At 39.6% G+C, this 27,618-nt stretch overlaps 2 protein-coding genes across 4 annotated transcripts in view; one reads left to right on the top strand and one right to left on the bottom strand.

Moving 5' to 3' along the window:
- The window catches only part of atp8a1 (ATPase phospholipid transporting 8A1), a 102,249-nt gene extending 84,355 nt beyond the window's left edge, over window positions 1–17,894 (bottom strand). For 2 of the 3 annotated variants that reach the window (XM_057349636.1, XM_057349637.1), the window contains exon 1: window positions 17,546–17,894. In XM_057349636.1, coding sequence (XP_057205619.1) covers window positions 17,546–17,594 — 49 coding nt within the window. In that variant the 5' untranslated portion in view covers window positions 17,595–17,894. The remainder of the gene's footprint in view (window positions 1–17,545) is intronic. The other variant, XM_057349635.1, reaches the window with a different exon arrangement.
- A 4,930-nt stretch (window positions 17,895–22,824) lies between these two features.
- On the top strand, window positions 22,825–26,566 carry grxcr1a (glutaredoxin and cysteine rich domain containing 1 a). The gene is made up of 4 exons (XM_057349640.1): window positions 22,825–23,345; window positions 24,738–24,977; window positions 25,432–25,497; window positions 25,652–26,566. Exons 1-4 carry the CDS (start codon window positions 22,938–22,940, stop codon window positions 25,829–25,831), a joined length of 894 nt encoding a protein of 297 aa, XP_057205623.1. The 5' UTR covers window positions 22,825–22,937; the 3' UTR covers window positions 25,832–26,566.
- The last annotated feature ends 1,052 nt before the right edge of the window (window positions 26,567–27,618 follow it).

Raw genomic sequence — 27,618 nt, 5'->3', positions numbered from 1 at the left:
CACACTAAACCCAAGGGACCAGATGAGTGAAAGAAGGACAGCTCAAACAGATTCCCTGCAGGCATCCAAACGCACACACACAAACCAATGACAATACTAGCTATATTGTAGGCCACACTTTAACTGGCTTAAGATAAAACTATTTGGGGCTAATTTAGGTCATGGCATTTTCCATCACTTTTGTACTGTATACAACATGGGCTACAAACGTATTTATAACCAAGTTCTAAGAAAGTTTCTAAGCATGCCTGCATGAGATCTTCAAGCAACTGGAACTTCCGCCCCTTACGTTTTTCTTCACCTGTGCTTTATAGTCCTAATGAGAGCATTCCTTGTACTACTACTGTATTTAACACATTTTACCACCAGAAACTCACGTTCGTCAAAATCAGCACAGAAAATATGGCATTAGCCAAAATATGACATTATAGCGCCAATGTGATCACAGTGACCCGAGTTTGATTCCCGTCCTGAGAGTCCTTTGCCGAACTATCTTTGCCCCTATCAGCACTTTCCTGTCAGTTTTATACCATCCTGTCCTAATAAAAGGTGTAAAACCCCTAAAATTATAACAAAGAAAATAGGGCATTGCTTCCTAGAACTAATTTCAACACATACAGTACATGTGTGTGTGTCTGTGTGTGTGTGTGTGTGTGTGTGTGTGTGTGTGTGCGTGTGCGTGTGTGTGTGTATTTTTTTAATATGAAGTGTGACTCCTCCTCATGAAAGCAGGGTGTGTTGACTAAGCTCAACAGACAGCATGGACGTTTCACCTAAATAAAGTAATTGTTTAAGAGTGTTAGCAGTGCATTCTTCGTAAGGGTGTTTTCCCCTAAAGCTTGTTAACTTATTAGCACATATACAACATGGCTGTATCTGTGAAATTAAAAACTTCTCATACTGGAGTCTGGATATGTCATGTAGCAGACTCACATCGGATGTTTGTTTGAAATGTAAAATACAGAAAGGTTTGTGGGTTAAGATTAGTGGTAGGGTTATGGGATAGAATACAGTTTGTGCATTATAAAAATCGGTGCAACACCATCTCACCATCCAACTTGGCAATACCCCAATCACTCCTTTCAAAACAGCCAGGAACCTCTGAGTCATATTTGATGAACAGCTGTCCTTCAATGATCACATTGCAAAGACAAAGCAGTCATGCTGATATGCCTTATTTAACAATAGAAAGGTTAGACCCTATCTCACGGAGCATGCGGCACAAATGTCAAGGCCCTGGTAATCTCAAGGCTGGACTACTGCAATGCTCTCCTTGGTCTTCCTGCAAAAACCCATCTCTTCTGTGAATACTTGACAGACAAATGAGAAAAAAATTCACTAACTCTCTCTCCTTCTCTCAACAGGTATTGTTCTGGTTTTTGTTGAAACTAGTATTAGCACCTATTGTATTATTGCTCCTGTATGACATATCGCTTTATTGCTCCCTGAACTCTCTGTAAGTTGTTTTGGATAAAAGCGTCTGCTAAATGTAAATGTAATATAAAACCTGGAAACCCAAGATGTGTGTGTGTGTTTGTGGACTTGGCTTTTATATGTTAGTGGGGACCTAAACCTGAATGCACACCAACTCATGGGGACCTGTGTCACTGTGGGGCCCAAAATTGAGGTCCCCACGGGCACAAAATCTTATAAATTGTACAGAACGATAATTTTTGAAAATCTAAAAATGCAAAAAGTTTTCTATGATCTTTAGGTTTAGGGGTAGGGTTAGGGGATAAAATATACAGTTTGTACAGTATACAACTCATTAGGCCTATGGACTGTCCCCACGGAGATAATAAAACACACACGTGTGTGTGTGTGTGTTCATGTTTGTATATCCCGGTGGGGACCTAAACCTGAATGCACACCAACACATGGGGACTCGTGTCACCGTGGAGACCAAAATTGAGGTCCCCATTAGGGCTGTCACGATTATTAAATAATCGTCTCATCGCGATTGTTTGACCTCATCGCGATGGTTTCAGATCATCGCAATTATCGCACATCTCTATAGAAGACACTAGGGGGAGCTGTAGTGCATCTGCATATTGCATATTTTATTATATATATTGTAACTAAAGCATGGTAATACTTGTAAAATGTACCACCACAACACAATCACTTTTAAAAAAACTAAAGCATATATCATAAAAATAACCTGCAGTACAATTTAATATTATTTCAGTGTGAAAACCAGTCTACCAAAATCTCATTAACATAGAAGTAAACTTTTTTTCTAGTCTTGCAAGTGAGAAAAAAACAGACTAGAAGCTTTTCTATGACTGATAGCATTTTAATGGTTTACGTAAAGACAAACTAAACCTTCAGTAGATGACCCCATTTTTCCGATGTATTTCCAAGAAAAAGAACATAGTTCTTATATTCAGAACAATATGGTCGTTTCAAAGCTGAATAAAAAATGTATGAAATTAAAAGTCAAAGCTCTAAAACAGACAATTAATGTCATAATCGCAATGATTTATTAGACAATTAATCGTCAGCCAAATTTCATAATCGTGACAAGCCCTAGTCCCCATGGGCAAAAAAAAGCTTATAAATTGTACAGAACAAAAATTTTTTTAAATCTAAAAATGCAAAAAGTTTCTATGATCTTTAGGTTTAGGGTAGGTTAGGGGATAGAAATTACAGTTTGTACAGTATAAAAACATTACGCCTATGGACTGTCCCCACGGAGGATAGTAAACCAGACATGTGTCGTGTGTGTGTGCTTCATGTTTGTATATCCCGGTGGGACCCTAAACCTGAATACACACCAACACATGGGACTCGTGTCACCGTGCGAAAAGCTAATAAATTGTACAGAACAATATTTTTTACAAATCTAAAAATGCAAAAAGTGTTCTATGATCTTTAGGTTTAGGGATAGGGTTAGGGGATAGAATATACAGTTTGTACAGTATAAAAACATTACGCCTATGGACTGTCCCCACGGGGATAGTCAACCAAAGCTGTGCGTGTGTGCGTGTGTGTGTGACAGAGAGTGAAAGTGAAAGAGGAAGAGGTGCAGACAAAAACACAGAATGAGGTATGTTGAATGCTGTAAATGAGACAAAGACATTAAGGAAATAAGACCTGAAAGTATATATATAATATTAAGCTAACGGGAAATTAAGCTAAAGAGAATTTTGTACCAAGAAGATTTCACAGTGGGTGGTGCTATCTGATATACTGTATCACTACAAAACAGAAACTAATCAACATGTCCTGTCACTCATCACATGAACCTTTTATAAATTACGGTTTGGGTCAGGGTGAGTCTTTATTTACATTTACATTACATTTAGTCATTTAGCAGACGCTTTTATCCAAAGCGACTTACAAATGAGGTAAACAATAGAAGCAATTAGTACAACACAATGGCAACAATTCATAAGAGCAACAAAACAGGTCTCAGTTTGCCTACCACATTTAGCTTTATTTTAAAGAAATTAAAAATGACAATGACTATTTTTTTCATGAAATACCGCTGCGTTTATTGTAAATAGTTTATCAATGTGGGTCATTCTCCTTTTAAAATTCGTGTGGCCTCATAATCTTCAGTTAAAATCTGAAAATGCACTTCCGTCCTGTATTGACTATCCATCTTTAAATGACGTATGTTAGACGGCTTGGGTGGAGCATCCGTCAACTCCTCCCCTTCAACTGTCAGTCTGCTGCCAGTTCCATTTCAAAATGCAACCGCTGTTTTTATACATCCAATCAAATCGCAAAGAAAGACGAAAGCCACACCCACTATTTTTCTCATTAGAAATTCCATATCACTCGGAAATGCGTCAAGATACGGAAGTAAAAACGATGGCAACTTCCTGTTCACGGGGACTTTAAAACAACAGAAGTCTATTATATGTTATCATTTCGACAGATGGGGGGGGGTGTTTGTGTGTGTACGTGAGAATAACAAGATTCATCTGGAACAAACAATGTTCTGCTCAGTCCTCATTCATGATATCGCTCGATAAATAATTAATAGTTGCTCTGATAAATGTAAATGGCACACAGTTAACTGGCTCCACTCATCTCAGTCCCACTATTATTAAAACAACAATGAGAGCAATGCGACAAGACCAGCAAGAAACTAGATTAAAAACAAACTAGAGCCCTGAACAGAAATGATGTTCTATGACCTCAATCACACTCAAACATGGCCTCTATGATTGTCACTGTAACATTACAGCATTGCATGTGTCCAATTTAACATTGACAAGTTGTCAATAAACCCAAGCAGGTGCAATTTTGCACGGTTCTATCATCTTGTACAATGAGCCCACTGAGACTATGCATTTGGGTCAATGTAACAGATTTAGTATTATATCAAATTGTTTGATATATACCAGATATATCATATAGGGCAGTTGTGGCCTAATGGTTAGAGAGTCGGACTCGTGACCAGAAGGTTGCCGGTTCGATTCCCATGGCCGGCGGGTAACAACTGAGGTGCCCTTGAGCAAGGCACCTTACCCCTACTTGCTCCCTGGGCGCTGCAGTGATAGCTGCCCACTGCTCCGGGGGTACGTGTGTTCACTACTCTCTGGATGGGTTAAATGCAGAGGTCACATTTCGTTGCCTTGTACCTTCGTACATGTGCAATGACAATAAATTGAATCTAAATCTAAAAATCTAAATCTAAATATGGTTTACGACTGATCGCCCTTACTGATCAATTGTGCCAAGAGCTGTCATCATTCGCACAGACAATACATTTTTTTCCACAAGATAAGTGTCTAAACATGATTGAGCCTTCAGAGAAATGACAAGGAAGTCAAGGAACACATCTGGAACTGTGAACCATAAGGTAAACACAAAACAAGCTTTTCGGGAACAAAGCAACCACAAAACCGCCACGGCTGATTTAGTACCTATTCCTCTTTACACCACAGGTGTAATGTGAATGACATACAACAGCAATCATCGCATAAGCCCATAAAAAACAATCACATGACAAACTGAATCCTAACCTACAGTTTGGCTTTGCAACAACAGATTTATTATATAATAGCACATCATTTTCATGAAACTATGAACTTTGGCTCCAATTCTGCAATGATAGCATCCATGAGGGCAGTGCAACCGATCTGATCAAAGTCAATAGGGGCACTAGTGTTTTTAAAGGAAACAAACGGCAAGACATCTGAGTTACGCCTACTCTCAAAAATGCGCTTAAGGGGGTTACAGCACACTTTAACCCTGCGTTTATTACAGCCATGCACGATTTATAGATTCGCCCATCCGCATGCTGTTGCGCAACCCGTGTTGTTTTGCAACGTGAGTCAACATATACTCTCAGGTTCACATTTACTCCATTCTGTCATCTATCCAGCCGTGACTACAAATAAAAATAACAGAGATAGTGAAGGAGTGAGAGAAAAAAATGAAGCGTTAATCAAAGAGCCATGATTCAGAATATGCGTAATGACATGCGCTGAGGGCAACAGCTGAAGGGACAAGCTGTAATCAAGTCCAAGGGTTTTCAATTAAGCTCGAATACTTATGGGATTATACACACAAGTAGTCTGCACTTTAGGGCTAAAGAGTCCAGTTCAAACAGGAGGGATTTCCCAGCTGAGATGGAGGGTGCTCTCTGTAGGCGTAGTACAGTGGGCAGTGGGGCGGAAAGGATGAAGAGCAGAGGAGATACATGACAGAGCGGCAGAAAGGAAAACGTGAAAAAAGGAATTTCCAGTGGCAGGGACACACGTGGCCTTGTATGAGTCAAGGGGGCAGCCGGTGACAAGGGGCTTTGATCGCAATGCTTTTTCATGTTGGAAAGATGTTGATTTTTCGGAGTGAAAAAGAAAAGAGGAGGCTTTTGTCAAGAACTTATTTATAGCCGCCTTAAAGGAATGCACCTAAAAATAAAAATTCTGCCTTCGTTTACTCACCCTCGAGCTATTCCAAATCTGTATAAATGTCTTTGTTCTGATGAACACAGAAAAAGATATTTGGAAGAATGCTTGTAACCAAACGGTTCTTGGCCACCACTCGTTCCAATCTCTAATCTCTGGAAACTGTCACTGATTCTCATATTACACAAACACAACTTCCAGTAACCACAGCAGTGCGGGTCAGTTGGTACACAGTTCATTGCCGCAATCTGAAGGAAGTGTTCAGCAACTTTCAGATGTTTCATTCTTAAACATTTACACACTCCAAGTATTTAATAACAATGCACTGGATTCAAATTCAAACTAAATACATATTTGTACGTCGCTGTTCAAAGGGACAAATATATCCCCAGAAATCTGACCCACAGAGCGTTTCAAGCCCCTCTGACCGTATGTGGCTGCCCCAGCGAATGAAATGCCCAGCGGGCCCTGTGGAGTAAACATGACCAAGAGGAAGCTCCATGCTCAAACAGGAAAAGACTTGTAGAGCCAGGTAATTAAAATGACAACAAATGCAAGCAGTGTTATGAAAAGCTGGTGCACAGAAATAGCCCGATTGTTCTGTGGTGGGACCCCTTGATCCACTTCTCTCTTTTGCAGAAACAAAAAGAAATTAAGAAGAAATTTGAAGAAATTAAACCGAAAATGATAAATGAAAACCGTTGGTCCCCATTGACTTGGATTGACTTTGTGTCCTTTCAATAGAAGTACTGTATATGGGGACCAACGGTTTTTGGTTTCCAACATTGTTCAAAATATCATCAATGGTGTTTTGCAGAAGAAAGTCGTGCCGGTTTAAAATGTCAAGAGGGTGAGTAAATGATTACAGAATATTGTTTTTGGTTGGTCAACTACTCCTTTATTCCTGTGCCACATGGGTAGTAGAAAAATTAACAAAATATTTTTTAATCTGCACTTCCTATCACTATTCGTCTCTCACTTGCAGCACTAAAGGTGCTAAAAATAGCCCCGCCCCACCTCCCCCTCCATGTCTTGATCAACAAGCCACCACACGCTCCACGTCTGGCCATCCCAGGCCAGTTACGCAACATGCCACCCAGATGACGATGCAGGATGAGAGGCTTACCGGATTCCCTAATGCTCAGGAGGAACTTTCCAATAGCACAGGCTTATCGGTAGCCCAGCTGGAGCACGGTTAGCTCTCATAAACTTCATCTGGCTTGACACCGGTGCTAATCCAGCTAGTCCTATAAAGGTGCTGGTTATAAGGCATGACTGGCTATTGAAAGCAGTAGATGCTAGCATCAACAGTGCTAACGTAACCCAACCGTGGGAACGAAATGGGACCAAATGACAGTGTTGCTATTTAGGCCATGGCTGATGGACTCCATGACAACAAAAGCATTAAAATGGCTCATATAATACTCATAAGCATCTTAAACAGGTGTTGCCTAATTCTGAATGTGGTTCTTAAGGCCTTCCCTGGTTTAACCATCTATATTTGTTATAAATAGGTTTCAGGGTCCAGCGTGGAGTGTAAATTCATATGTATAAGATGAAATGCATGGTGTATTTTAGCAGAAGCACAGCGACCAGGGTCAGGAGCGGAGACAGCTGGCCTGACAAGTATGACAGCAGGAACCGGAGGTTAGAGGAAGGGCATGACTTAGATGGCATGCTGAGGGTAGGTGCCCTTCTTTTCCTAAAGTGAAAGTAAATGACGACCAATAAATTACATCATGGGATACCTCACCAAGCTATTCATAACTTATAGCTACAGTAAGTTTCTAAACACCACAAATGCAAAGTATACATAGTAACTACATAGAAGCTACTGTATCTAGGAGATACTATTTTAGATATTAGTTTATAACATTTATACAGAAGTATTTTTATGGAAATGACAATGAAGGTACAAAAATATATACGTACTTACATCTATATTGTCATTATTGTTATTTGCACTTCTGGTTAGATGCTAACTGCACGTTTAATCTAAATCTAGGTGATACACACAAACGCAATTTTTATACTACATACATTACACTAATAAATAAAAAACAAAAGCCGTTACAAACAGAACTGTATTTACCTTAAGATACAAAGAGAACAATTAGCATGACATACAAGAGCTTTTGTAAACAATGCTGAGTTCAGTTTTTGTGAACCAGTTCATTGAAAGGAACCATCCAACCTAAGCTGGAATTCGATCACATTTACCAACTCTACTTGAGTGATAGAGAGCGCCACTGTTTCAAACACAGCATATGTAATTACCACTCGCTCAGATGCACAATTCAATGCGACGCAATAGCGTTATGTCATGCCACACCTGCACTTGGAGGAAATACTAGCTCATAACCTGTGCACTATTGTTAAACTAACACGACTTAAAAATGAAGATAAACTCGTAGCGTTGCTACAATTACCTACTCCCACGCTACACTTACAACAAAAGATCAGTGTCTGTAGAAAATATTGCATGTTGTCATTGTAACCATTCAAGGCTTTTTTTAGTTTGCTGATGTCCTGTCAAAGGCAATACTGACATCAGGATTAAGTTTAACATGCAAGTTTGCAGAATAATAGTTTCCAATATGATCTGATGTTCTCCTACATTAAGGACAAAACTATTTCTATAACAGTAGAAATAGAGAGAACGAGGGGTCGTTAGCTCAGAAATTGAGAAGACAGTGACTGATGCACAGACTCTGGGTTTCACACCCCTACTGAGTGACAAACTGGAAAATGAAGCGAAGGGGCGATGATGTCACAGTAACGCTACTAAAATAAACCTGAACTTTAGTGCAGCTAATTGCTCAGAAAAATCTGAAAATCTTCCTAAACATGGAGATTTCAGGAGAAACCCCCTGCACTCCCCCCACTCACCATCATGAACAGCACTGTGGCTGCAGTAGAGTCGTTCAGGTTCCTGGGCACCACCATCTCTCAGGACCTGAAGTGGGACATTCATTTCACATTGACTCTATTGTCAAAAAGACCCAGCAGAGAATGTACTTCCTTCGCCAGCTGAGGAAGTTCAACCTGCCACAGGATCTGCTCATACAATTCTACTCAGCTGTCATTGAATCCGTCCTCTGCACTTCCATAACTGTCTGGTCCGGCTCAGCTGCCAAAACTGACCTCCGAAGACTACAACGGATAGACCGGACTGCTGAGCAAATCACTGGTACTCACACTTTCCAAGAACTGTACTCATCCAGAGTAAGTAAAAGAGCTCGCAAAATCACTCTTGACCCCTCACACCCAGCACACTTTCTATTTGAACTGCTGACGTCTGGCTGGCGCTATAGAGCACTGAGCACCAAAACAGCCAGACATAAGAAAAGTTTCATTCCTCAGACCATCTACCTCATGAACAGTTAAATGTTCTCCCCCACTGTGCAATAAAATATGTGCAATACAAACTACTTATACTCATATCTATTTATTTTACTTAGGCTACTGACTTGCGCAACGGTGTTTCATGCATTCTGACTTCTTTACAATGTTAAACGTGCTGTCTTCTCATGCTTTACATGTTCAACTTGTCAAAAAAACGAGTTGGTCTTATTATGTATTATTTCTGTTCTCGATACACTCTCCCAGTGTTCGTATAGGTTTCGGAAAGTTTTTTTCGAACATGAAAATCCTTTTCGTAACAACTTTTCTTGGTCTCTTATTGGACAATTCTCCCGGAAAATCACTTCCACGCGTCAACCGGGGAGAGCGGGAGGAGCAAGCGGCCATGCATACACGTTAACCAGCAGGAGCAAGCACTGCATTCGCGAAGTTCAGGTGTTTGTTTGTTCACTGCATTTCGGTGAGGAATGTTATATAAACGGTGGATATAACGCTGGATTTGGAGATCGTTTGAAACTGATAGATGCAGCGGTGCCAGACATGAACTGCACGCAGTAAGTGAAACTGAGTCATATGTCTGTGTTTTGTTGGCACTGGGTGCACACGTGCTTTGGTTCCAACTTCCAACCACCAATACACCCCCCCCGCAAGCGTGCAGGTCATATGTTTTCGGAAACAAATCGTACAGCTGTATCTATCTTTGATAAATGTTATCAAACTAAAGACTCAATTCCGTAAGTACTCAAGATTAACATGAGATATGCAGAAACTGTCTGAGTAACGGCCACTTTAATACGGTTTACAATTCCCTTACATAATTTGTATATAGCACATCTGTACATACAATATACACAGTTACTCTGTTGCTCTTTTGTCATATATTGTCTTTTGTCAAAAGTGTACTGTCTTTACATATTTATTTTGTTACATGTCTAGTCAAGCTACATATTATTGCAGTGTTAGAAAAGCTTCCCAAAGCTTCATTTCATTTATTCATTTTTATAGGAACATATCATTATTGAACTAAACATTTCATATAATTACATGCAAGAAACGCTAAAACACTATGAAAGACTCATCTACCTTTCCTTTGCACCTAAAGTGATTTTACATTTTACATTGCAGAGAGGCTTTTATTGTACCTGCTTCTTCACACTCCATTTCACGTCTTTATCCATCCGTAGAGACATTGATGATAAGACTGTGTCTGACACACATTTCTCCGTGTGATGTTCTCACAGTATTCCCTCATCGCCGCACTGAATCCCTCTGCACTAATTTCATTAACCGCAGGCTAGTCACGCCTCAGATACACAAACGCCAACAAACAGCGAGCAAAACACCAGAACAAGCTCCAGATCTGCTTCTTAAAGCCTACTCTCCTCTATGCCTCTCTATTTTCTTGCATTTCATTATTATTACATATATTTAATAAATTAGTACTGAAATCTAACAAAAACATGCCAACTTGCAAGCAGGTCAGGTGTGGAGGTTACAGTGTACAGTATAAACGGCATGCAAATAACCAAAGGGAAGAAGAGAACAGGTGTGCCGACTGAGAGTCGCTGCTCTAAGAAAGAAAAAACAGAGTGAAACGACAGGAAAGAAGCAAGAGAGGCACAAAACACTTTGTGTGACAGAATAATCACAAGTGAAAAAGGAAGTTGGTAAGGGAGTAAAAGAAAGAGAGAAAAAGAGAGAAGGAAGTGTCACTGGAGGGGAAGCCTCTGGGGGCGGGATCAATGGTGGCAGGAGCCGTAATGAGGTTGGATGGAGGCCAGATTTCAGGATTATTGCTTGTGTCAGCCAACAGACAGACAGCCGGAACAATGGCACAGAGGTCACACAATCCAGAGGGGTGCCCGCTGGAGGAAGAGGGACATAGAGGCACTATTCTAGACTTGGCACTCAGACTGGGTGTGTGTTAGACTGGCCTAATGCAGTGGAAAAGAAAATGGCACGGGGAAGAAAATGTGTCATTCTTTTGGTAAACAGAGATTTCCCTTTAAAAGGGATACATTATGTTGATACCTGATAGTATCTTTTCAGGATGTTTATGCCTTCTTTTGATATCAAGCACTTAAGCCAAAGTTTTAAAAACCATTTGAAATTCTGAATTTGGATGTTGCCAAGGTTGTCACATAACTCATATTTTTTTTGTGCATTTGTTCCTTGAATGAACACAATTGTGAAAAGATAATTTTATGTACCATATGGCGCGAATACGTGTTTTTCTGTGTCTTTGGTGTGTTACAGTATAAGTTGCCCATGCATGTATTAGACACGTATAATTGCAAAAATTAAAGTGTTGGAACAAAAGATGCATTTTATCTAAAAGCGAATGCTCACCCAGACCCGCCTGAAACGCCTCGCGTAACCACACCCCCACAAATCTACATTAGTTTGTGGTATGATTTGACTAAGACCGCCCAAATGTATACGCAAGTGAGGTGGGCGTACCTGTCAGTACAATTGCTTGGGAACCTGATGTTCCAAATATGGTAAGATGCGTTACATTTCCGTCACACGCTTGCAGTATTCGACCAATCACTACGCACTGGTTAACTTGCCAATCATAGCACACCTCGCTTTTCAGAGTAATGAGCTTTGTAAAAAATCCACGCATTTCAGAAAGGCGGGGCAAAGAGGAGACACAAACATGCACGGTATGTGGAAAATACAAGTTTTTTAACCATAAATCGTGTATACACATGGCATTACATCTAAAACAAACGATAATATTCGTTTAAGCCGTGTCGTATGACCCCTTTAAAAATGTTTATTTATGACAATTATAATTTTCTCACCCTTAAGTTTTCTGTGGTGCAAAAAAACATTTTTGTATTTGAAAAATATAAAGAAAGTTCAGGTTTGAAATGACATGATATCATGGTGATAAATGACAAAACTAAATAATTTTTAGCTGAAGTATTCTTTGAAGAATTTCGCTGCAATGAAAATCTGCTGAACACAACTGTGGCTAAATGGTTAATGTACGCGTTCCCAACACATCGATCTCAGGTACTGCTTCCAGCAGGTACCATTCTGATCAATAAAACTGATAAAAACTACATTTGAAAAGAAGCCCAACTCTCAGCACTACGTGAATAACCTCTAGTGTTTGGATAGTTCAGGTAGTACCAGCAATGCAATAGAGAAGGACATCAAGCTTAAACAGTTTAGACAAAGCAGCCTGTAAAAATTATTCACAATAAATCATTATTTCAATCTGTATTCCATATTGCTTCTAGCTTTCCTTGGCCTCCTTTCTAATATACGACGGGGGATATAGCTGCACTGGCTCTTGTCTGTCATAAGGCTGGAGTGTCAGTGGAGAGGGAGGCTGACTTCTGAAGGATTACAGTGGTGTTGCTGTCAACAACACCAGCGATATTAAATGGATGCTGTGGCAAAAACAACAGAAGAGGCCATTACCATACATGACCGGTTTGGCGCTCTAATCACTCAAAGTGTAAAAAAGACACATCCTGGCAGACCGGGGAGAAGACGGGAGGCAGGACAGAATCTGTTGAAATGAATAATATGAGACCATGTTAGATCCCACACTGGTATATTATAGGACAGGAAGAGAAAAGGAAAATAGCAAATATGTGACTTGATACTGATAGCTCATACTTGGGCAGCATGTTTTGATCGAGCCCTCAAGGGTGATGCTTTCTGTCACTGAAGTCTTGGGGCTTTTGAAACTGAAATTGGGTTGCTATATTCTGAATACACCCAGAACACCTGTTTTCTTCCAGTAAAGAATTACAATGCCTGTAATTATGGTTATCTAACATCCCAACCTTTCAAGATGACAGTCTGGTAATTGAATGCCTCTCAAAATTTATGACGGTGACAAGGCAGGTGGAGCACGGCAGCTTATTAGTTCAGAATTATTTACACGAAAATCATGCAAGGTTGTGCCGATTCAATTATTATATTGACATATGCTAATATATTTATGATTATAGTACATACGTCAATGAGCATGTCAACATGTTCCTGCAGCTCAACTGGTATAACATTGAATTAGCAATGCAAAGGTTGTGGGTTTCAATCCTAGGGAACACAGCATGAAAGTAACTATGGATAAAAACATCTGCAAATGCATTATGTACAGTAAACATGGCTATAGCTCGTTCAAACACATCTATGGCTAATGGCTGTAAGACTGCTTAGTCAGTAGAGGGTGATTTATTTTCTTCAAAAATGAAGATAGTGGAATGATGTCATACTGGTCCTGATGAGTGGCGTATAATCTATCCATGTACATTACAAATCTATCTTCTCTCTGTGTAAATAAATAGGTTAAACATTGTGTGCATTGCTGGGTCACACAGTGCACACGAGGGGGTGAACCATGTAGACCGCGCACACTTTCGAATCATTAATAAATGAATACACCCAGTCTAAATATGACGTCTCCCACCATCTGCATTAATATTTTAGCACACACTGTTTAATATGTATTCATGAAGCCACACACTGGTTTTCGGGAGAGGATTGTTGATAATATAGCCACAAGCAGATAGTAAATCGTCTTTATGTCCACAGCTGGATTGATTACGAGCAAATGAACATTCAGTTTCCACATCCAGCTTAGCCCAATGAGAGGAAGGCGACAAAATGATTAAGACCCAGAATCCATCTCACTGCTTGCTCTGTTCCCTGTGGCTGTGATGAAACTATCTAACTAGGACTGTCTGTATGGAATGGGGGAGGGACAAAACCCGAAAGGATTAACAGTGTGATTGGCGGAGAGAGAGAGGGAGAGCTGGACTGTTTCATGAATGTTGAAACAGATTTCATGCACCACGTGTATGATCCGTTCAGAAAAACATAGGAAGCTATAAATAGATTGTCGCTACATCCTAATGTGCCAACTTATTCTGGGAAAGTATATATACATTTAAGTGAAAAAAGTTAAATGCATTCAAGTGCACCTTTCAGCTTTTCCTTTTTCATTATTTCTTATATGTTTTTCCAATTATTTTTGTGAAGCATTACTTATTTTGTTATTATTCAAGGGAAGTATTACTGAAAGTGTTTTATTCTTTCATTATTTACTCATTCCAACACAAGAAGATATTGTGAAGAATATTGTAACCAAATAACACTTGACCCCATTGGTTACTTCCATTGTATGAACACAAATTGTATGACCCACATTTCTTAAAAAAAAGCAAGTCATACAGGTTTGGAATGACAAACGGCTCAAGAATGTTGATTCTTGCCCCGAAGACGAATGCCGCGCCCACTGTTTTTCTCATTAGAAATTCCATATCACTCAGAAATGCATCAAAATACAGAAGTAAAAACGATTGCGGTTCACGGGGACTTTAAGATATGGATCACTTTCTCTCGTGCCCCGCCCACTCCCCCACTCTTCTTCTTACAGTGTTCACGCCCATTTAAGTTGCATTTTTCAAAACGACAGTGAGGTAGACTGTAGCTGAAAAAGGGGGGTTTCATGACCCTTTAAAGCAAATGATCCAGCGCAGTAGGTGGTACAGTTTAACAAAAACGATTTCCAAAACACACAGGCATAATTGTGTCTTTGTGTTTTTAATTACGTAACAGTTCATCGGGCAGTACCAACCCATCTGTGCCCAACAACTATCTAACACTGCATCTACCAGAATCATTTGCATCGCCATTACATTTTAGACCACAAAGTTAACCAATAAGTCAGCGATAATGTGACCATTTTAAATACAGTGACACGCATGGCTTTTATTATAGCAAGTGTAAATTGTCAATATGCTTTGCCTAATTTTGGTCTCTCCGATGATGGCTCACTAGAGGTACTGACAGATCTGACACATCCATCTCCAAATGTGTCACAGTAAAAATAGCAAAACAGCAGCATCATGAAACACATTCTGTCTGCAGGGCACTGAAGATAAGACCGTCTAACACTAAAGGCCATTATCTACACAAATGATGTGAACACACAGCTTACTGGTTTAACAACCAGTTATGTAAAAGCACAGACAGTCCCACCTCACACACTGGTTAGGATGCCCAGACACAGAGCAGTGTTGAAGGACTTCAACCTACAAATGGTTTGCTTCATGTACACATTCATCTCATGAAACAAATGTATTCCAACATCAAATCCTTAGCTCTAATAGCTCATTCTTCTGAGGTAAAGATGCTTAACTGGAATACTTTTGCTGGTTAGCTAAAAATGTCATTGAAAATGCAAACAATAAAAATCATGTCATCATTTACTCACCCTCTTGTCTTATCATGTCAAACCTGTATGACTTTCTTTCTTCCGCAAAACACAAAAGAAGATATTTTGAAGAATGTTGGTAACCGAACAACGGAGGTACCCATTCACTTCTATTGTATGGACACAAAAGCAATGCAAGTGAATGGGTGCCGCTTTTATTATTATTTATTATTAAAAACGTTTATTTTTGCAATTTCGTTTGATGAGGTAGAGAAATTTCACGCTGCAGCTTTACAGCTGCCTTTCAGAGCAGAAGAAAAAACTTTCAGCTGCATTGCAGATGCTGGACATAGACTAGAAAAAAACGTCTCGATCGGGACATAATATCTTATATTCTCCCATCGGTGTGGGCTTTTCTGCCTAGCTCAATATATGATCTTTGTCTGCACACCCAGAATCATGCCACCTCCGCTTATACCGACCGCCAGGCAGATAAGACTGCTTTGGCAACTGTCCCAGCCTGGTCTGGTGAACGCTCTAACGTACCCAAAGCAAAGAGACACACGGAGGCTGAGGAGGAGGTTGAGGTGGTGTAGGCGGAGGAACGAAGCTGGAGGTTGTTAGACAGGGCATGCCGACATTCTGCCAAGGTCCTGTCCTGCCCTGCTCTGCCTCGAGTGGCACGATGCACTGCAGTGATTAAAAAACCCACACACCGTGCGGCACAACAAGGTCTGTTGAGAAAGTGAAAACCGTGCACGCTGCAATAAATAATGCATTTTAAAAACAGGTCTCGCTTCCATTCAAAGCTTTTGCTATCTGGGACAGAATAGGTCATGCCTGATCGGACATGCAGGCATATCGATCGCCCTGTGCTGGGAAGTGCTTGCACCGATGAACAGGATACTTTTGAACACAGTAGGTGTGGCAGCGAGAGGCATGGCGTGCTTCGGAACCAAGGTTAAAACAAGAATAAGATGGTAGTAAGACATTAAGACAGTGGATATTCTTACTCATATGCTTGTGAAAAGTGTGATCTTTCCAGACCCTCTTAAATGATGAGCAGTTAGTGTATGGCCTCTTATTCATTTCCTTGAAAACATAGTTATTGCACAAGAAGACTATTACAAACCCAACATAACAAACTACATACTAGATGATCTCCCAACCTTTGTACTGTTTCACTAACTAACCAGCATGAGGGAATGAGAATGTTTAAATATGCAGATATTACTTTCAGCAAACATGGTTTTAATCTTCTAAGAACTAATGCAACATATCCGAGTCTGTCCTATTGAGGAGTAAGGTCGCTTGCTGGGACCATATCATTAATCAAGGGTGAAGACAAACATAGACAAGAGCCTGTCTGATCAATACACCTCCCAGCATGTACACGCATCTGTCATGCCATTTCAACATACACAGGAGTAACTATGTGCCACACAAATACTGGAAGTAAATGAATCCTGGCAACCTGTAGATCATAATCAGCTTTAAAGCCTTTATTTATTGGTGTATTAAATATAATGTCTTCAGGTGTGAAATAGCATCCTAGGACAAGATTTTTCCAAAGCACTAACATCCAGATCAATACCAGGAAGAATTTCTTTCTCACATGACCATCCTTTTATCACCATGTATGTAAACCTGACAGCAGTGTTCCGTTATAAACTACACCTGGCGTAATTCATATTATCCACTAAAATAAAGATAAATAATGTAAGATACATATTAAATCATATAATAACTTGAATTGCACAAGTTGCACTTCATGCATTACATTATCATCGACATAAAACGTGTCAACAAAAATCCAACTAAAACTGAAAGGACAAACATCCAAGAACAAATTAATTACATGCGGAAGTGTCACAACATATTCCGAGCCATTTTAAAGTATTTACAAATAAGCGAACAAATGACAACAAAAGCTATAAGGCCTTCTTCTACACTGTCTTACAAAGTAACTTACCTGCGTGACAACTTACATGCATTCACAGCCAATGTACGTTACAGTAAGGTGTTATCGCAACAGTTTGTCGAGCCCCAGGGAAAAGACTGCACATGATTGTGAACAACTCAAGATGACAGCTAGGAACCGAAACAGAGCCGCATTAAAGTCGTGTCTTCTTACCGTCAGCACGGGACCGGAGGTCCGACACAGTCCTCTGAACCGGCGGCATCGGTCCAAGGTGGCGGCGCCTGTCAAATGACCGCCGAAAACTCCGCGTTTCTTTTCTCTCCCGAGAATCTCAAGCGCCGGTGACCGTCACCGAAGTAGCTTTCCCCCCACTCCCACTGCCGGTGACCATTTATTTAGGGTTGGGATTCATGGTCCTATTCACAGACAGCGGTAGTTTCGCCCAGAACAACGGGCTACAGCATCAGTGAGCGGTTGAAGGCCAGATCGGTCCAGCACATGCACGAATCGATATAAGCTTAAAACGGTGAATGTGAGCGAGTGGAGCGCTGCCGCTTCTCAAATTAGAACGTACCAAATAAGAGCGCAGAGGGGGGGATGTGTCGAAATAACGGTTGCAGAGAGGGACGTTTTCACTCTTGAAAAATTAAATATCTTACGGAGGCTATATTTAGGTAACGTGAATTAAAGCACAGCTCCAAACGTACACCATACGAGTTTTGAGTTCTTATTAAAAACGGAACCCAAACAGAGCCCCCTAACGTGACCTACGTTTGATAAAGTCTCCTGGAGATTCCCTACTGCAGTTACTCATTGTTTCGAGGGGATTGCAGAAACAATGACAGCCCACTATTTCTTTATTTTAGGCCCTGGAGCAATCACGACTCTGCAATTGCTTCCCATATTACACATCACCTCAGGAAAAAATACGATTTTGCTGATGTGCTAAGGGTTTGCTCTCAACAAGCCACATGTTGATGAAGGGAATACTCCATAGAACGCATTAGAAACCCATTACAATTTAAAATTGTGTCCACACTTGATGCGGCGCGGCGCGACAATCCCATTAGAACAAGCCGTGTCGTGTCGCGTTGTCGCGGAATCTTCGTCTTCTCATTGTCACTATAAATGCAAATTTACCTGTGCTGCGGCTAAATTTGGATAATAAATAACCTTTTTTTATTTTTAAATTTTGATATATATATTTGTTTTATAAAAATGTTTTTTTTTTGCGTTGCAACATCGTCACAGCCTTTCTGAATTCCTTCCACCAAATTTATCAGTTTATACATTTTGGGATTACATAAATATTATACAGTATGAATGTGGACAACCAACAAATTTACTGTCTTAGTTTAAAAGCTTTTCGGGTTTTCTTTCAACCCAGTCAGCATCCACACGCAAGCACGGGGATTTGGGTCTATTGCTCCGGGGGTTGCCTAGCAACAGTGACTAGATGCCTGCCTCTTCGATTATGTGTGCAGTGGTTTCATCTGAGCACATATCAGTCTAAATAATGACTCATCCACATACACACATGCTCATTCAGTTACAGACAGATAAAAATAGATTAATGTGTTAGACACACACATGTCCAACCTTCCGTTGCTGCTCAACAAAACGACTAGACAGACATTTGTGGAGTAAAAAACGACTTTTACTGTACAATACAGTTTAAAAACATTGTTGTGATAACATCAGGAATAGATGTTCTAGTTTAACACATCTTGTCAAAACATCATGACTCATTCATTTCTTCTGCATGCACAGAAGTCTTGATATAAAGCTAATGTCTCACTCCCTGCTAAATCATCTGTGCTCAAGGCAGTGGTCAGAGGACATCTCTTTGATAAATGAGCAACCCTGCTTCAGCCCATGAGCTTTCAGAACCCTCTATTCCTATCGGGCCACACAAGGGTTGCACTTACTGCAGGCTGTAAGTCTAGACTTATTGAAAGATTATGCCTTTAAAACAGCTCAATGTACGTGCTTGGGACTGCGCATGATTCAAACGAATGTGACGTAAGCCGTTCGTAAATGTATATTATTATGTTAAAGAAATAGATAAAAATTAAGGATGTGCTTCCATTTTCTTTTGAAAAGGGTCAGCAACAGACCTGTCAGTCAGTTCACCATCTGTCCTGGACAGCCCTGGCACACTTTCAGACAAAATACTCAGAAATGCCCCTTAGAATTGACAGATCTAACAATAGCTGGGGATTCTGGGATACACAGGTGAAAGAGGACAGTGCGGGCTTAGCAGATATTGATTTGAGATGCTAATTAAAACATAGACACCCTGCATCTTTATCAAGTTCACAACCCCTGTCTGAGAGAAGATGGAGGGGTGGATTTGATATGCAGGGTCAGGTGTAGGATTATTGAGTTTAATCAGATATAGATATAGAGTGTGGGTGCAAAAGGAAATGAACTGTATGGATAGAATATCCTGTAACCTGTAGATTGTTGTAATTGATAAGATCCTACTCTGCCCCCTGGTGGAGTAAGGCTTGTAGTAAAAATGTTGTGTTGAATTTTCCTGAGAACACCTTTCTAGTTTACAAACAATACCACTTCAAATTCCTATTTATCAGTCATAACGTCAATAATCCTCTTAAGAGGATGAGCTACATGTTGTGAGTTGCCCAGTTAAGCTCTGAAGTTCATTTATTTTGTTCACTGAACCCACAGGAAATCACATGTAATACTTAAGCAAGATTAATTTGTGTCTGTGTAAATAACATGGAATTATGCTGTAGTAATAAGAGTGAACTCTTATTCTCGTGTTGTTAATTCAATTCAATTCAATTCAATTCAATTTTATTTATATAGCGCTTTTCACAATGTGCATTGTTCCAAAGCAGCTTTACAGGAGAAAATAAGAAAAACTGAAAACCACAAAAAAGGTAAAACACAGCAGAGTGCATGGTGTTTATAGAACAAGCAAGATTATTCTAGTAAATAATATCTAATAAATGCAGTCTCCCGGTGGTTTATTTAGTATATTTTGCATTAAGTGAAAGCTTGGCTGAAAAGATGTGTCTTTAATCTAGATTTAAATTGGGAGAGTGTGTCTGACCCTCGAATAGTATCGGGAAGGCTATTCCAGAGTTTAGGTGCTACGTATGAGAAAGCTCTTCCCCCTTTGGTGTATTTAGTTATTCTATGTGTTATCAAAAGTCTGGAGTTTTGAGATCTTAGAGAGCGTGATGGGTTGTAGTGTGGTTGAAGCTCTGTTATGTAGGCAGGGGCTAAACCGTTTAAGGCTTTATAAGTGATTAAAAGAACTTTAAAGTCAATACGATACTTAATGGGTAACCAGTGAAGGGTTGATAACATTGGGGTTATGTGATCGTATTTTCTGGACCTGGTTAGAACTCTGGCAGCTGCATTCTGAACTAACTGTAGTTTGTTTATTGATGCTGCAGGACAACCACTAAGGAGTGCATTACAGTAGTCAAGTCTTGAGGTCACAAATGCGTGAATAAACTTCTCTGCGTCAGCAAAACATAAAATATTTCATAACTTGGCAACATTTCTAAGGTGGAAGAAGGCTGTTTTTGTGACATTTGAGATGTGATTTTTAAATGACAGGTTGCTGAAAGAGGTCTCCTGTTGGATTACGTCACTTCCTGTTTGCTGAGAGCGCGTGGACAGTTCACCCAAAAATGAAAATTCTGTCATCATTTATTCACGCTTTTGTCATTTCAAATCTGCATGACTTTCTTCCGCAGAACAAATAAGGGGATATTATGAAGTTGGTAACCGAACAGCGCCGGCACCCATTCACTTCTATTGTATGGACACAAAACAAATGCAAGTGAATGGGTGCCGGTGAACAAAATTATTCAGGTTATCCTCTTTTGTGTTCTGTGGAATAAAAGTAAGTCACACATGTTTGAAATGACAAGAGAGTGAGTAAATGATGACAGAAATTTCCTTTTTGGGTGAACTATCACTTTAAAATTATGCAGTGGTTAGGTCAAACATTTTATTTATGATGATCTTTGACATATAACCAATATAACTAATCAGAAAATATGAACTGTAAAATGATTATCTGCACTTAGATAAAATGTATTTATTTTGCTGATTTGTTAAGAGTGATTAATTGTTTGGAATGAAATGCATTGTAGTGCAATATTAATTATGCCCTCAAAATTATGCTCAGACTTGAGCTATTTGGTTCTTTTCATGCTACCGTTCGGACACAGTTGGCTGAATGTTTACCTCAGATAACTTCTAAGGGGAGTGACTTGAAGGAGCACCTTCATGACAGACACATGTATACAGTAGGCTGATAAAAGAGATGGCATCCAGGAGAGAAACAAAAAAGTATACAGTATTTTCCTGTGAAAAGGTGCACTTAAAGGTGAAATTTGTTAGATTAAGGAGTATCTTAAAGAAATACAATTTAATATGCATAACTATGTCTTCAGAGGTGTATAAAGACCTTACATAATAAAGCGTTATGTTTTTATTACCTTTGAATGAGCTATTTCCTACACCGCAGGTCCCCTTGCATGGAATTCACCATGTTGTTTCTATAGTAGCCCTAAACGGACAAACTGCTCTACAGAGCGTGTTTCGTAAATACGTTATCTTCTTTGGCGAAGAAGCAAAAACGTGATGTCATCTTAGTCCTGTTTCATCCACCGTAGTGTTTTGAAGAGGGTGGGGTGAGCGGTGGAGCCGTCGGTTGCAATTCGCAACCTCACCACTAGATGCCGCTATATTTCATACACTGGAGGCATTTTCTTTTGTACAAACTGACTGTATTGTATCTAAATGGCTTGTTTAACGTGTCATATTTCCAGAGCGTTTTTTTATTACCTGTGAGTGATGAAAACAAGGTGTGAGTATCAAATACTTGCCGTTCAAAACATGGTCCACTTCTAATCTACTGTGCTGGAGCAACTCCAATGCTACCTGCACTCCCACTGCAGGGCGAATGAAGAGAAATACCCGCCAATGAGACTTGAGCTCTGTTTCATCTTCTGCTCAAGCACAGCAGGTGTACTGATACAGGCACACCTAGTGCAATCTTTTAAGTGGCATGAAACTGCAGTGCATTTAAAAGCCCTTATACCATTAGCCCTAAGCCCGTATGGTCTCATAGTTCCTATTAAATAAAAATCTTGTTGACAAGCAGTCATAAAAGATTTACAAGAACTTCTAGCTGGTCAACAAATCAATGTATGTGCATAATATATGTTAATTTAGCTTTCAAAGGACACCCTTTTTTGTTTCACACTAAAGAGAAAGTGCAAAGTTTTTTCAATAAAGAAAATAATTTGTTATCCATGTGTTGTTCAAAGAAAAAAGAAAGAAAAATCTATGGCCTGATAAATTATTAATGACACTATCAGTTTCTTCGTGGTTGGTTTTCTCAGTAACCATGGCAAAACCACATGCATTATTAACAAGTACAGGAACACTGGTGGTGAAGCTGACGGTAACTCACAGATCAAACTCTTTCTGTGGTACTCGATGTGCCTCGGCTCCGGGGGAAATCATGTAGTTGTATTGGAGATAATCATTCTCACCACCAATGAAACCTTAGGATTAAAAAACACCTTTTGTTTTGACCATGTAAGTCGGTACAATGGAGGAGGCTGTGTTGACAACGGGGGATGGAAAGAGGCAGAAGAGGGTGAGATTCCGGGTGGCCTCAGGAAACAGCGGGCGTGTTTTGAAAGAGATGTTTAAAGATGACGGGCCGTCAGATTCACTGGATTCAGACTGCACCAGCAGCTCTGAAGCAGAGCGGGCCAGCACCCCATCCACCAGCGGGGAGGTCAACGGCCACCTGTGTGGATTTTTGGGCTCGGAGCTGGATGACAGTGGAAGTGAACCTGATGATTTGCTGAAGTTTGCAGGGGGGAGAGACAAGGATAACGTGTTGAGCACCAAACGTGTGAATATCCTCAGTAAAAACGGAACAGTCCGAGGAGTGAAGCATAAAGTCAGTGCTGGCCAAATACTCTTTGAAAACTTGGCTACAAACAGTGGGGTAAGTAATTGAAGGAAATTATTTAAAGATCAGTTTACAGTTTATTTAAAGCCAATACAGTATGTCAATACATAATAAATAGTGCTGAGTGTAATGAAAGATTGAAGTGAGGTCTTTTTTATTCCATATTTATAAAAACAAATCATAATGTTTCTTTATTATTGGCCGTCTATGAGCTATGCCAAAACAAAAGCTGACATATTGTTTTTTCTTTTTCATTTCAATGGCCCAAATGCTTCAAAGTACTGTTTATACCATTGTCCTTAAAAGGGTCAGTCTTTTTCCTCAGTTGCTATTGGTACAGAGTCTGTTCTCTTCTCCAAGGCTTTGGCCAGACAAACGAGATGTCCCAGTGAGCAAGATCACTGTACAATTAAAGATTAATGATGCATTTCTTTAAGTGTTCTGGCAAAGTTAATCATCTTAATGTATTTTCAAGACCTTCGCTTTTACGTCTGAAAAAATTAAAAGTGGCTAATGGCTTTTGAACAAATATAATTGAATTCCCTTTTTAAAAGAGGGTGAATAGGGATTAGAAGTTGCAAGGTCATTATTCAAATAACAACAATGTATGGCTAGCGTATATCTAGAAATAATGAGCACATTTAACAATTTTAAGGACTCCTATTTGCAGAAAATGTATTAACATAGATAAAGATGACTGACCACTGATTTGATGCACATGCTAATAATTTGATACTAAATTTTTTAATACTGTTGAAGAGTTTTTTGGCATCTCACTGTTGTGAGTCCTCTGTTGTTGTATCGGTATGCTTACAGAAGACCGGGTTTGCTCTGTAATTCGAAAATTCGACACAAATTATAAAAAATAGAAACGTTTGTGGTCACTAGTCTTGGATCCCAATATGCAAGTTACATTTACATCAGATAGCTACATCCCCATATCTCACTTTAAAATGTGTGAAGAGTCTATTTCTGTTCGAAGAAAAGAAGAAACACCTTCACACTTCATGGGATCTGCTCTGCTGAGAGCGAGAGGATGCCGGAGGTCAATCTCAACCACAGTGACTCACAAAATCAATACACGTTTTTTTCACTGCAGCCTCATCTTACCTGCAGAACCTGCTGCAAACATTTTCAAACACAAACTTAGAACGGATTTAAACACTGATTCTCATATACATTTGACCTTTCATTTAGTGAATTATTGTTGTTATTACATCATTTCATTACAGAAGATGTTTAACTGATATATTCTTTTTATTTATAATGTAATGTTGCAAAAAATGTATTAAAAAGAAATTAATTGAAGACGATAGATTAATATTAGATCAACTTACTGTGGTAGCAAGTGACATGTGTCATGATTAACTTTGAAAAAGAGTTTTTGTTTTCTAATACCAGATTTCACGTTTTCTTTGGCCCTCTCAGCCAGAACTGACACTAGAGTTTGGGCGAATTGTAATCTATACCACCAGTTTTCGAGTGGTCAGGACTACATTTGAGCGATGTGAGCTTGTCCGGAAGATCTTTCAGAACCACAGTGTGAGGTTCATAGAGAAGAACATCGCTTTGGACAGTGAATATGGGAAGGAACTCGAGATGCGTTGCAAGCGAGTGGGTGAACCTCCCTCACTTCCTGTGGTCTTTATTGGTGGACACTACCTGGGGGTCAGTCTGTACATAAATTCTTCACTTTTGCTTTCATATTCACACAAATGTGCATGTTATATTTATAATTTATAGAGAAAATACATTGATGATTTAACATAATACCATAAGCGCTACAGTCTTTAACATTGATAGAATGCCATAGAGAACCATTTTGGTTCCGCAAAAGTACATTCGCTTCTTAAAAGAGCCATTTCTTTCCTACTTTTTCATAACCTGAAGAACTTTTGTCCACAACAAAGAACCTATTGCGAAACAGAAACGTTCTTTGGATGGTCAAGGTTCTTTACAGAACCACTCAGCCAAAAAATGCTCTTTTCTGTGGCATCGTGATGTGCACCTTTATATTTAAGAGTGTATTTCTGTTATTATTTGAGATCTACTGTGTTTTATGTATCATGCAAAGCTCATAAAATCTAATCTTCTTTTAATATATCTTGTTTTGCACATTTAGGGTGCCGAGAAAATACTTGAAATGAATGAATTAGGAGAGCTTCAAGATCTCCTCACCAAAATTGAGGTAAACTGTGTTAATGCTTTTCACTAACATAAACCAATAGTTTCCCTACATAAAATTAAAAATAAACCTAAAAAATAGTCTAGTTCAAAACCAAGTTGGTTTGATGTCCAATTTTTGTCCTCAAATGTTTCTCTCTTTCTGTTTTCCACTTTAGAGGGTACAGCACCCCAACACGTGCCAGGCATGTGGGGGATTCGCTTTCGTCCCGTGCCCTATGTGCCATGGTAGCAAAATGTCTGTGTTTCGCAACTGCTTCACTGACTCCTTCAAAGCGCTGAAGTGCACAGCATGCAATGAGAACGGTCTTCAGCCCTGCTCCAGCTGTTCTCACTAAGGTCCTTTTCAAGTGCCTGCCACCCCTTCACCATCTCTAACCCTATAAGCCATGTTAAGAACTACATAGAGATGCAAAAACCCCATGTTATTTGTTAATAAACATTTTTTTTAGAAAATGTAACTATGTGTACACACATCTGTAATTTGATGATGCTTATTGTTTACAGCAATTTTGTCATATGCCAACAGATAAAATACCTGGCAACGTTATTCATCCTGACAGTATGGACTCTGTCTGTCACTGTAAATAAATATAGTAATTAAGAAAATTACAGAACAACTGTCAGGGCGGGATATCATCTTTCCAAACCCTATGATCCCAGCATGAGGCAATAACCTGTTAAACATCAAGACAGTTGGTCCTGTCTCATCACAGGAAAGCTTAACAGTTAATCGACTGACCATACAAAAACAGATCACAAGATAAGTCCTCAACAAGCGAAGCGTTTCCTCATTTGTCAGCCAGTTAGGTTTACATTTAATTATTCAAATGTATGCAGGAATCAAATTGCCCGGCGTGACCTAATGTCTGTGATCTGCAATTTATCCATTATTTCACTCTGATCTTATTTAAGGGTTCATTAAACAATGATACAAATAACATTTACAATAAGTGCATATAAATGAGGTTGGCAGAAATCCTTTACAAATAAACAGCAGGGCAGGTCTGGATGAGCGTCTCTGTGCTGTCATAGCCCTGTACAATGCTGCTTGAATTGGAGTCTACAAGGCAGCATTGTAAAGAGGCTCAAAGCACAGAGTAAATCACTGTACTGTCTCCTATTCTGCGAATGGTACAGAGGTTAAAAAATCACCAGCCTAGTAAACTGCCTACCTAGATACCTAGACAGAGCATCACGCTAGCTTATGAATAATGTCTAGGTAGGCATCTAATGTGCCAGCGCACATTAAGGTAAAAATACAAGATTTACAGAACCACGAGGTAAGGTAGAATAAAATGATAATTAATACAACAAGCAAATGAATTAATAAAAGGCAGAGGACATGGTCATCAAGATATGGCCAAAAGCGCCCCCTATTGGTTTGTTTGACATGGAAAACATTCATAACAATAGGAAAATTCACACGAATATCGAGTATCTACAATCGATAAACAAACAACTGGATCGTGCGCGCATTCAAACATCAGACATGCATTACAGTTAAATACAAAGAACAAGACAATATCCCTACGCTATAAAAAAATGAAAATCAACATCTTGTATTATTCTTCACATTTTGCACACAGCCAAATTCCACATGCTTCTGCGATTTTATAAGCAAATGAAAAACGCGCACGATGTGCAAAACCGACGGATTTCAGGGACCCGCAAAGCTTTGATTTATTGTGATATATGCATCTCAACGATAATGTCCATTTTCCTGCAATATGCCGAGTAAATATTCGTTGTAGGCTAATAAAAGAAAAGACAGTATGATGTGTACCATCAAACGCGATAGCGTGCCCTTAAGAGAGAAGAAATCCGATGCTGAGCTCAAGCGCGGTGTCTCTCGTCCTTCTTCATGATCAACATCACAGATGCGCCACACGTTTCCCGTGTCCTTCTGCGGATGTGACTCAAAACACAAGCGCGCGCTACATAGACATCATATTAACGAGCATCCTAGGGCGAATCACACGTTGCGCGCGTGCCTACGACGCCTCAATAATGCAGACTTCTTAGGCAGCTCGCCGCAATTTGAGTCAGAGACGGTGTATGTCCGTGCATTCGCATGCATTCTGTACACTACATACTGAAATCACGCTTGTCATTGAGCATTTAA

Source organism: Triplophysa rosa, linkage group LG13 (assembly GCF_024868665.1).
Source record: "Triplophysa rosa linkage group LG13, Trosa_1v2, whole genome shotgun sequence".
Lineage (NCBI taxonomy): Eukaryota > Metazoa > Chordata > Actinopteri > Cypriniformes > Nemacheilidae > Triplophysa > Triplophysa rosa.
The sequence above is the reverse complement of the archived record's forward strand: the minus strand, read 5'-3'. Positions and strand labels throughout refer to the sequence as shown.